Below are 12,513 nucleotides of genomic sequence, written 5' to 3' on the forward strand. Positions count from 1 at the left end.
GTTATGAGACCGAGATGGCTTTGCTCAGGTGGTGGCAGAAGGGAGCTTTTTGGTACACAAAATGTGTTATCAGAGTAATGTGTATTTTCTTTCTAACTTTCCCAGTCTGTTGCTGGAAGGCTGCTGTTGCAAATCGCAGCTAGGCAGGTAACCATCTGTTAATGAGTAATCCTTGGTATTGGCATTGATCTGGTCCATATTTTGCAATGTAATGCCAGCTCCTGAGTGGGCTTGCTTGGAGCTCATTGTTGCTATACCATGCTTTTCATTAGCTCCTGAAGAGAAAGAGAAGGGAAACATCTGGGTGATAAATCAGCTCTAGTTACAAGCAACGTTGGATCATCTCCTCTGGATGTGCTCTTCAGTGCTTGCTGGTTAAACCAGGGACCATCTCCAAGGGTCAGGCACTTTGTACACTCTTCACTCCCTGTGGTTTAGGGAGAGTCTCTCCCTAGATGGCATTCCCTTCTACCCACAAAGACATTAATGATTAACAACGGTAACAGCTCTGCTTACTTAGAAAACTAAAATACCCTAAAGTCAAGTAAATCACAGTCCCTTGTGAAAGCTCATTCCTGATTCACCCTCCCACTTCAGCCCAGCCCTGGAAGTTTTCCTCTGCCAGGCAAAACCTTTGTGAGAGGAACGCAAAGATGAAAGTCTGTGCTCCTCTCACTGTTGTCTTGGCTCTGACTCTCAGCAGTGACTGTGCAAGGATGGTAAGTGATTCTTCTGTTTCGGAGTGGTGGATCAGCTATGTGATGCCTGGCAGGACCATGTTGCCTTGGGGTTGGATGAGTGAAGCCACTGAACAGACCCAGAGAAAGAGACATTCAAAGGGATTTGCCAGATGAAGGTTGACACCAGTGCTCACTAAGGGGGGGGGGGGGTGTGTCTGTGGGATAGCTGGTGTTAATACCTTTCTCTGTTTAAAGCAATTGCTTACATCTAGGCCTTTCTGTGGAGGAGGAATGGGAGGGGAGGAAGGACCACACAAAAATTGAAATCCTTTAAAAATGTATCTCAGAAATGTGTTGGCACAAACAGGTACCTGCAGTAGCATGGAGGGAGAGTGCTCCACTGCCAGACATTAATGCTCTCTGGTAACTGAACAGGCCAGTTTTGTGGCTATCTGGTTCTTTTCAGACTTCTCCCTGCTTCCATGCCAAACCTCTCAGTGTTTTTGCATCATGTGCCTTGTGTCTTTTTTGGGGATATGTCTGCCAAGCACGTGAAGCAGTGCTGAGCAGGCTGTGATGGTTTGAATTTGCTAGTTTGCTTAAACCCCACCATGACCTGGCATCTACCATGGACTAGCAGGGCAGTTAGTCCATTGCTGCCTTATGATCAGCCTTATTTCACTAGCTAGGTTAAAACTAGCTCAGATATGCTTAAATGGTGGTATAATCCTAACTGTCTCAGAGAATTACAGAAGTGTGTTCTCAGATATTACGTGTGGGAGCAGAGAGGAATGCTCATGTTCAAGGTAAAGATCATCCCTGGCTGAAGCCATTGCAGACGGCTCAGTGGTGGCAGAGCCTGTGTAGAGTACAAAAACTGCTCTTTCCTCAGAACTGTTCAAGCCCTCTCTATATATCTTAGCAACAGTTTTTTCTTAATTCTCACTTTTTATGTCCCCTGTCCAGTTCTATGTTCATGATGTGCTGCTTCTTCTTTGACTGCTTTTGTGATACTTTGATTTTGCTGTAGTTCAATTGCCAGCACTTTTGGTGAGAGCAGCACTTTGTCTTTTACCATTTTTTTATTATTTCCTGTGGCTTAAAATCAGCTCAGCCTAGTGCTCTTTTCTTGCTGATTGGCAAACCCAAATACAGTTAGAAGTTGGTTTTGTAACTAATGCCCTGGGGGATACAACTAAATAGCAGGAAAAAGCAAATGTTGGGATATTATTTGTAACTGTGAACTGGCCCCAGAGTGCATGTATGCTTCCTGCTGAGAGAAATAGGAGATGTATCCCTTGGCCATAGAAAGAAAAAAATGGAGCAGAGCTTTGGCCTTTGTTGAGTTGTGATGGGTTTTCCTGGTTTAACTGACACCTTTCAAGAGTCTACGTGTATCTACCCTCTTTCACCAGACGGTGCCCCACCAAAAATCACAAGCAAATGATGAGATTTTCTCAGAAACGTTGGGAGAAACACAATTTCAGGGTACCCTGGAAAGTACATTTTTACCAGTAGTATGGTTCCCAGAGTGAATTTGTGTCTCCAATCCACATTCTCTTTTTCTCTTTATAGCACTACAAATCTGGGGCAGGAAGAGGCTCAAATCATGGGTTCACTCGCCCACAAGGTACCAAGTCAAATCCAGTAGGTTTCATGACAGTAAGAACGATTCTGCCTGTCTGTATCTGTGCTGTGCAAGTCGGTTGGAAGCCTGTCTTTGTTTAACATGAATCAGGATTATAGAATGGTCATGCCACTATTAATTTCTGTGTAAAAGGGAATTTGAGATTCACTCAGGAATCTCAGGTAATTTTCCTTCAGGTGCAGATTAATGGGAGGGTGCTGATGGGATTTTAGTTTGTCTGAGCTGGTGGGGCTTTATATTAGTTCACAATGTGGTGTGGCTGAAGATGTGCTACAATCCTTAATCAGAGCTGCAGCTGCCCTGTAACTTTCAAGCACATGAGCTCTTTGTATGTAGAAGTTCAATTTCTACCGTGGTCTATGATCTCCCTGTGGGAGAAAGGTTTGAGTCACATGCAGCTTTCTGGGTTGCATTTGTTCTGTGGCACCCCAATGATCAGACATCCTGGCTGTGGGAGAGCATTGCAGTTTCCATTTTTAAGGCTTTTATTGTCCTATGCTTTTGCTGTTAAAGGTTACATGCATTGGGCCATTAGCGGTGCCTTTATAGGTTATAACAGTCTTCAGTGGCCTTTGGGATACAATATATCTTCTGAATGGGAAGCTATTTTCACAACTCTCCTGCTTTTACTGGAAGGTATCAGACAGAGGAAGCTGATATTGAAACATTTGCTTAATTAGTTCAGAGTATGAAAACAGGGATTGACATGGGGATGTCAGAGGGGATGGCAGTGGCCGTTTCCCATTGATAGAGAAGGAGGCAGTTAGGGAAGATGGAGTGACCTTAATTCCAACTGATTAAGAAAGGGGTTGGACCACAGGGATAGGTGATTTTTTCTGTAATCCTAATGACTGACCTCAGCAGCTCTTTGAGATTGATGCCTTTTCCTGGTTTTAAAATCAAGAGTCAAACACTTGACTCTTAGTGACTTTTTCCCTTCTAATCTAACAAGATTAGAAGGGAAAAAGGGATTTTACCTTGGTATTTATTTTAAGGATCTTTAGGTGCACATGTCCAGGTTGAATGCACCGAAATGCACACCACAATGCCCTCCAAAATATCTGGTATAACATTATAGGTCTTACTAATTAACTAATTAACATATCTATCAAAAATTCCCCAATGAGAGGCTTGAATGAGCCCCCTCCCCAAGGAGCCTTCCCCTGGATGGTTCTATCTCAGTTTACAGAATGTGTTCTGGAGAGGACCTTGGGGTCTGGGGCACACTAACCCCTAACTATGAAGCTTCTAAAATGTTTAGTCTCCTAGGTGAACAAACAAGTCCAAGAATGTAGGCAAAAAGCACTAAGAATACAGAAGTTATAAAAAGGTATAACAGAGGTATAAAAGGCAAAAAAACCATCATGGCATCAAGATGTCTGGACTTGTGAGGGTTAACAGATATTACAAGAGTGTGCAGGAGCCCCAGCCATCATGGGAGGGGTAAGCTCAGGACAAGGAGCAGTCGTACATCATCTCTGAGAAATGGAAATGTGCTGTGCTGCCAGTTTGGTTGAATGTCCCATTTCTGTCTTACAGCAGTGGCTGGCTTCCCATTTCAGACTTTGGGATTTCAAAACAGATTGCTTTTAGTTTAATGGTTAAATAAGCTCTGACAGTTTTTCATTGTCTTTTTTGTCTTCAGCCTCTCTCATTCTTAAGACTCATCTTGAAGGATTTTTTCTGATAGACTCCCACTAGCCTTCCTTAAACTCCCACCACCCTTCCTTAGACTGCCATCACTGATATGGCAAATATAAAACTTGCCCTTTTTAGACACTGGTCCCATTAGTTTCTCCCCACTTGTAAGAAATCTGCTTATCCCAAAGGGAAGGTGGTATGTTCAAAATTATCTCTCTACCCCCAACCTTTAAAACCTTCTTCCTCCCGACTGTTTCTATTTCAGTTAGTACTGTCTGGTTCCTTAATTATTTTAAACAGATATTACAATGTGATATAGAGCCTGAAAGGATACAACTTCAGAAATTATTTTAATATACAATTACAATACTACATAATTAGAAATGGTAATTGCAATTAATGAATATAATTGGGATTTGCTGTACCAGAAATTGCAGTATATTTTGAACTGAAATGATCTGAGATCTTTGTTCCACTGCAGAGTCCATTAATCTTTGTTGATTCAGTCATTATGTAGGATTTTAAGCCTCTTCTTATGCACTAGACATTGCAGAGACACAGAGTCCAGAGCACAGCTGAAAAACTTGCAGATATCTGTCTTCATAATTTCATATAATAGTATATGATATAATTTGTGGGTCTGTTTTCAGCTGCATTACAACTTTTTAATATTTGTATTTCAGTGTTTACAGAGGATGGACGTTCATGCAAATTTCCTTTCCGGTTCGGTGGAAGGTTTTATCACACATGTTTATCAAATATGTTTTCCAGAAAGAAATGGTAAGTTGACATTGCTCATAAATTAAAACAGCATTCAAATGAAAATGTCATCCTTTTAGTGCTTTAATCTTGCTCTTAGGATAATTAACAGGAGCTTGGTGTTGTGCCCAAGGAGACTGGTGCAGTTCTCCTGCTGATAGTCATGGTGCTCGGGTCAAGGCTTGTGCTCAGGGGGAAGGGAGCCCTGGCACTGCGTTTCCACGGCCACAGGAAGGTCACGAACTGCAGAAATGTTTCCTCGCTGCCCTTCCGATTGGAACTGCAACTTCCATGAGTGACAAGAGCTAGTACAGAAAAAGCAGGACTGAAAAACGACCTGATAGAAACCCTCTGCTGAGGGAGAAAGGAGAGATACAGACGCCTGAGAGAGAGGACACTTGGTTAAGGGGCTGTTTGATTTGTGCAGGCTGTACTTGTACTGCAGCAGAGACCATCTGATTTTTGAGGAAAGCTGTTTTCTCCCCGCCCCCACGTCTCTAATTTCTATCCAGACTGGCACTAGAACCCCTTTGGACAGTGCAGTACAACTCCTGTTTGTTGGGTAATGATTTATTCTACTAGTGTGTTTCAGGCCAGGTCTCCTTCTTTTGTGCAAAGGTTACTCTTTTACTTTTGCAGAAGCTGTTAGAGGTATTCATGATTCATTTTGGGAGTAGGGGCAGTCAGGTGGGAACCCTACTGAATTAAAGCACTGAATAAAAAAGATAAACTTTGCAGACAAACTCATATGATAGGCATATATTAACTGAAATCAAAGGCATCAAAGCAGAGAATATGTGGGTACCAGTAATGTCAAAATTATGCCCAGATGAGCCATGTGAAAGGCAAACACTTGCATGCTCTCAGGGTGGAGATAATATTTTAGAGTTTATTTTGCTCGCCCAGGAAGGGCAGAACTCCCATTTTTTATACTGGACTGTCTAATTTTTTGGTGATCTGTTTTTGTGATGACACATCTGTTTCAAGTGTAAGTGCTGGTGTAATGTAAACAACACAACACAAATCTGTTTACACAAATAGACACCGAGCTTCAGGCTAGGAAACCACTTCAGAATTTCCCCAATATCCACACATACAGTCCAGCTAAGAGAAGCCTCCAGGAAACAAGAATTTGAGACTATCTTAACTAAAGAAAGGGAACTGGAATAATTTTCCAGTTTGAACCCTGTTTTTGATGAACTGTAGCTGCAGAGAGTTTGACCTTTGGACTCACTTAATTTCATGCAATGCTTAAGAGGGATCCTGTTAATACATGACACTGTGTATTTGCTTTTGGCCAGTTAGGCCACAGAAATGGAAAAAACTGTGAATGGATGGGATCCAATGTTAGAGCTGACCTTGAACAACTTGCTCTTATGCTTCCGACTTTTTAAAAGCCATTTACAAGCGGGGAGATGAGGAGGAGGACAGCTGGAGTTATTTGGTTTTGACAGACCATTTCACCCTATGGGTGACCTTCTGACCAGTGTTTGCTCATCACTCATAAGCTAAAAGCAACTTAACGTGTGACTTCAGGCACAGAGATGCCGGGAAAAGAGCCCTGAATAGCAGTTGGGAAACCTGCTCTGTGCATTTTTGTGTGACTTGGCACTAACCCAGGCTGGACTTACACCAAATAACTGATCCCAGGGGACCTGGTAGGCAGCAGGTGAGGGCAAGGCTTGTGCCCTTCCTGCCTCCTGCAAGCTGCTAGTAAGGGATGATGGGAGGCTGGGTCCAAACTGCCTCTTTGTGGGTGAATGCAAGGAAACCAGACCAAGAGAGCACTGACTTATGCATTTAAGTTCATGTCCTCAGTCCTCATGTCATACTTTAAGTCAGGACTACAGGCAGGACTTTACAGTGCAGGCCAAACCTCACTCAAATTTGCTTTAATTTTATGTTTTCTCATACTACATATGACACAGGTACTGTGTTTCAACATTAATCTGCTCCTGACCACAGAAAGCTCTCCTTACTTTCTTTGAGAGCAACTAACAAGTTGTATCTTTATAAATATTTATTGAAAATACAGGAAAGAAGACAAAATAATTACAGTATTTAAATAACAGACTTCCTTTAACAGCATCCTGTATTGCATTTCCCCTTAATTATAATCTGTTTTCACAGAAAAATTTCTATTTAGTGGCCTATTACCAAGTCTTACATGGTATCTTTCTAAAGATATAGTGTAAATTTTCCTTTTGTGCTGAGGAGAAAAAGACTCAACTAGAATGTCTACTGAATTTCATTGGTACTTCCAGAAAGACAGAGCAGTGCAGGGACAGACAAAATGGGGGTGCAATGAACACTTTTGAGATCAAAAGGGGAGGGTGGTCTGAACTGGACCAAGCTGTGGCTGCAGGAAAGCTGCCAGCACCCTGTCCCTGGGTCCCAGGGTGGGATGGGTTCCTCAGATTCTGCTCAAGGGGAATGGCAAAAGCAGAAAAAGGCAGGAAGGGCACAAGCCTTGCCCTCACCTGCTGCCTACCAGGTCCCCTTAAGATGGAATGGCAAAAGCAGACCTTGCCTGAGATATAAATTGGAAGGTGTTGATTCATACCCTGCAGAACCCTTATCCTGTGCTTGAGGTCTGGATGTCTGAGTCCCCTGTGCAAGAGTGACCTTAGGTCTGTGTAGGAAGGGCATGATCTTATCATCTTCCCTGGAAACAAGAAGATAACTTTTGATACTTTGGCCACAGACTGAAAACAGTGCAGAGGAGGGCTTTTGGCCAGCTGGATTACAAGGTGGGTAGTTTATGACAGTCCTGGGAAGGAGAAGTACGTGTGGGTTAAGCTGGGAGATGTCAAGCATCAGGCTCTGAATTTTCCTGGAGCTGGTGGTGGTTGGTCTGGTGTTGTCAGGCAAAGTTTGGCCATGTCTCATGGTCAGAACAACACCTGAAAAGGTCTCAGGCAACCTCCAAGTCTCAAACATGGTGACAACACCAAGTGTGATGGCAGAGCTCTTTCCTTACACCTGTCTGCCTCTGGCCTGGGGCTTTGCTTGTTCTCTGAAACATCCTATTGTTCTCCAAAACATCCTATTGTTAAGGCTCCCTATGCTCCTGATGGGAAAAACAGCCTACTTTATCCTGCCTGCCAGTTAGGCCTCATCTGTGACATGCACTTTTATTTATCCATTCCCATGTTATTTATCATGCATGGGTTTAAAATGTTATTTAAATCAATCCCTCATAGTGGACTTTTCTGGTGTACTGAGTTCAGTATCTTTGTCTTAATGTTTTCACTCCTATGTTAACAATTTTATATGACAGGCTGATGTAAAGACATATGCTATCCCATAAATTTTAAGTGTGGGCTCATTTGAAAATAGCATAAAGAAATAATAAGGCCATTGGGTTGGTTTTGCTGCTGGAGATAACATTCCACAAGACTGAAATGTCACCACGTTTTTGGTAAGCCTCCAATCAAAGAAAACATTTCTAAAAGAAAAGGAGGGAGACAAGTGAAATAGCTTTGAGGATGAGCTGAGATCCTCCCAGAGAGTGAGAGATCTGTGGTGGAAAATATAAAAGTATTATGTGACTGTGCAAGAAGCTTAGCACCAAGGAGGCAGCTTGACATCACAAGGGAGGACCAACCTCATTGTAGTCACTGCAAGGCGATAGGGAAGGACAGGCTGTGGAGATCATCGAGTGGGAGGACCACTGGTTTGTGGAGAGCTGGTAGAAAAAGCCTCCGTCAGGGTCTCTGACAACAAAAAACCTTTTAAGATGGAAAAATTTGAGTTTTGCCTTTGGTTAGAACTTGCCTGCTGCTGAAAAGGGATACAAGCAGTGCTGAAGACACTTTTAACTCATTCATCATCTTCATCCTCATGCATACTAGACTACTCTTTAAAGAAAGCACAATCCGCTTCCCACTGAAGAATCACTGAGGAATTTCCATCAACTCCCAGCAGTTGCACCAGCCTTAATTCCTGTGACAGAACAGCCTCTTCAAGTATGCGCCAAGTTAATCTGCACCAGACTACCAAGCACATCTTTCAGTGCACCTTATATAATTGAGGTCACCAAACTTAATACACATGGCCTATTCAGATGCTCCATTCGAATGATGCATCTTAAATACCACATAGCATCTAATTAAGAAGGAAAGTAGGGCAGTTAAAATGTAGACGTGCACTGCAAAAAAATTTCAATCTAACTTGTGACATCTTAGGGTGAAGAAATTAATCACACAACTGCTCAGGGTATGATAAAACCATGCATAATGAAGATAGATCATCAGGCATATTAAATAAACTCCAGTTTCTTCTAATGCCAGGTAGCTGATGTCTATTATTCTGCATTAGAACTGGTCAGGGAGGATGTTTTGGTGGATGGTGCATTGAGACAGGACGTGGACCTCCAAGGTTCAGCCTATGTTCAGTCACATGCTCCCTATGTGGCCCTGGGGAAGCCTACAAATCTGCTTCTGCAAATGAGGAATAGCAGCTCAGTGCTCCTTGGAGTGCTCTGAGCCTCAGAGATAACAGGCTGAGATAACAGACCGCCGGTGAGGGTGCGCAGGACTCAGTCCCCTGCTCTGAAAAAAGGAGAGGTTTTATCTGTGTGTTTGGAAATCACCACTGTGTCAGTTATTTCCTCATTTCATCTTGCAAGTTCCAAAATAAGAATGTTTTAAAGGAACTGAGTGTGAAAAGGGTGAAATATGCTTGTTACTGAAAGTCAGGAAAAGTCCCTCTGTGGACAGTCTCCTGCCTCCACAGATTATTACAGTAGCTGTCAGGCATCAAAAATGGGCTGGGTCCTGTTTTGCTTGTTTTGTAATGAGTAAAGAAGACACAATTAATTTGCTTTGGTTTTGTTTCTTATTTCTGTCTTTCATTTTCTAATCCCAGAAATAGAAAGGATGTTGGGTTTTTCTGGAGGATTCATTGAAAATCCCAGGTTCTGCATTTACATTTCATTTTTAATCTGTTTTTCATTTGAGAGAAGTGGAGCAGAGCAACTTTAACAGAAGAAAGCATATTTTTTCCTCTGCTCTTAAGAGAATTTGAATGACACTGATGCTAATTAGAAAAAAACAAGCATGAATTTCCAGGTTGCCAGAGTGTGAAGGCCTTGTAGTTTCAGTGCAAACATCCAGGTTGTTTAAAGCTGCACTAAGCTGCGCCTTTGATTCTTTTCAGGTGTTCAACAACACATAACTTTGACCGGGACAGGAGATGGGGACACTGTGCTTTGTTGCCCAGAGACCACTCAGGTAAGGCGAGCCATTGCTGAGTTGCTCCAGATATCTGGCTCCTACTTTGCCACCTGTGGGAAGCAGGCCCAGTGCGTTCAGTTCAACTTTTATTTGTGTACACAGAGCCAGCCTTCACATCAGCTCTTTCCATAATCTCTCTGTGATGCTGCACAACCATAGCATTAGACTGTGGATATCACTCAGTCTTTAATTCACTCTCTGTTGACTAACTCAAAGTCACGGAGAGAAATTATGGTAATGCCAGCATGGAAATCTGAACTTCCACTGGAGCCGAACACAAAGGTGATCGTCTCCTCCCTCATGGCTTGGATGTGCCTTTTCACTTTTCATTCATTTAAGCAGCTGCATTTTCTGTCTGTTTGACCAGTTAGTTTTTTAGAAGGCACAGAAACGTTTGACACCCGGTACAACACAAAGCCATCACTTCCAGCTGTCCTTTCTTGAGATCTCATGGGAAAGGGCAGATCTCAAACCCAGACTTGCTTGAGCTTTGGGCTGTGTCAGAGAAGGTAAGAGGCCAGACGTGTTCATTACAGGAGTCCTGAGGGATAATGAAAGGATTACTTAGCTGAGCAGCTCTGTGGCTTCATGTGGTCACCACACTCCAGTGCTACAATTACCTCATTGCGAAAGTCTGTCTACAAGGGGAAGTCAAGGTCTGTGGCAAAGTCTCCTTTATACATAAAAGTCACTTTAATTGACACACTGGGCAAAAGTTTACCTGGGAATATGCATCCTGTCCTCAGCAGTCCCTCAGTCACTGGCCTTTGCTTATCTCTGTCTCCCCGGCTCCATGTTTCATGAGCTGGATGCTGGGGAATCTCATTTTATAAGGTACATACATATCTAATTCTTAATTCTTACAGCCACAGATCAGCTTGAAAAATTGGGTGTTGTGCTGGTTGAATTTGATGCCCCTGAGGCTTTTTTTGGATCTGTGTCTAAATGCTGATCATGTTCCTCTTTTTGCCATCTCACTATTTTCAAATGTGACCTGTCTTATTTAGTCTGCGGGATATGACCAATAGCCTTAGATATTCACTTCCCACTTTCAAATGAAGGGCATTTTCCACCATCCCCTTTCAGGGAGTTCTCCGCAGTGTCAGGAGTCTTATTGCCAAGCTGATTGCAATCTACCAGAGCACTTGAAAAGCCAAGTTAGCTGAATCATGCTGACAGTCTAAAATTAAACAGTGCAGAGCATTCCTTTTTAAAACATAACTACTTTAAATTATTTTCCAGCCTGGCTTTAAAACAGATTAACAGTAGATCAGAGGCAAGTGACCTAGCCCCAAAACAAGCAGCAATGTATACGACTGAGTAACGCGTGTCAGACATGAACATAGACTTTCTGGGCAGTACATGCACTTAGTTATTCATGAGTGGCTTCCCAGAGCTTAAAACATTGGTGGCTGTGACATGTGATTGCTTTAATCCATCAGTGAAATACTCACTGTGATGGTGACAGCTGGCTCACTCAAGGAGACTCTTCCAGGAGCTGAAAGAGCTCTCCAAGCCTAGTGTTGCGTATCTGGGGGCGCCTTGAACCACATCTGTCCCTCTGTCTGCACATCACCATTATCCTTCCAGACATCTGTCTGCCTGCAGGCCTTTTTGGGCTTCTGGCTCATTTTTGCCTGTTACCCACAACAGTCTTGGTTAGGGTGGGTTGGAACAAGAAAGCCACCCTGTCTGCCTGCCAGGGTATCTCTGTTGATGTACCCTAACATCATTGAGGGCTTTTCCTGGCTAATGGTTTTCCCCCAGGAAAACAAAAAAGAAGGGTTATATATGTGAGAGAGGAAAGGAAAGAAAAAAATGGATGGGGTAGATGGAAGAGATCACTGCTGGCTGTTGCAAAATAAAAAACCCCTTTATTTCTGCAAGCATTTAGAATTTTTAAAAATTAAATAAAAGGTTTTTAGCTGTTATTTTATTTATAAACATAAGTCTACTTAGTTTTTTTTTAAGCAGCAAGCACTATATTTTGACTTGGGAGATGTTTAATGGACCATTAACCATAGCTTAAAGAGAAAAGGTTTATGGTGAGGTTAGAAGGAAAAGCAACATAATGGATGAAGGAAATTTCAAGCAAAAGGAGGAAAATTTACCTGCTGTGGAGAAAATAAGCAGTCAAACTGAACAATGCTGATTTTTAAAATGTGTGAAATAATACAATTTTTTTTGGAAAAAATCCACTAAAGTATTAAATCTTTGGGTGAATTTTTCTTGAAAAACAACAAAACATGGAATTTCAGGGAGAGAGTATCCTTTGGCCATGAGAGGTTGGTGAGCAGTGTATCCATTGGCATGGAGAAAGAGCTTCTTTAGAGCAAAGGTTGAAGCACAAACTCTCTCCAGGCCAAGAATACCACATGTATGTGACGAGTCATCTTCAAAATGTTAGAGGTGCTTACAAATCAATGTTAAGCAAGCGTCGGAGTCTTTGATCCAGAAAAACACGTATGCCAAATTCAAGGGAAAGTTTAACCAAGAAGCTTTTAGCTTTAGGGTGATGTGAAGCTTGGGTATGAAGTTTCTGCTGGAG

General features: G+C 42.4%; 1 protein-coding gene across 1 annotated transcript in view; it reads left to right on the forward strand.

Annotated features, from left to right (window-relative positions):
* Window positions 1–557: 557 nt before the first annotated feature.
* The window catches only part of HGFAC (HGF activator), a 41,509-nt gene continuing 29,553 nt past the window's right edge, over window positions 558–12,513 (forward strand). The window contains exons 1-4 of the mRNA XM_048305141.1: window positions 558–719; window positions 2,256–2,310; window positions 4,653–4,749; window positions 9,889–9,962. Coding sequence (XP_048161098.1) covers window positions 654–719; window positions 2,256–2,310; window positions 4,653–4,749; window positions 9,889–9,962 — 292 coding nt within the window. The 5' untranslated portion in view covers window positions 558–653. The remainder of the gene's footprint in view (window positions 720–2,255; window positions 2,311–4,652; window positions 4,750–9,888; window positions 9,963–12,513) is intronic.

The sequence above is a fragment of the Corvus hawaiiensis genome, chromosome 5 (assembly GCF_020740725.1).
Source record: "Corvus hawaiiensis isolate bCorHaw1 chromosome 5, bCorHaw1.pri.cur, whole genome shotgun sequence".
In the NCBI taxonomy this organism is placed as follows: domain Eukaryota; kingdom Metazoa; phylum Chordata; class Aves; order Passeriformes; family Corvidae; genus Corvus; species Corvus hawaiiensis.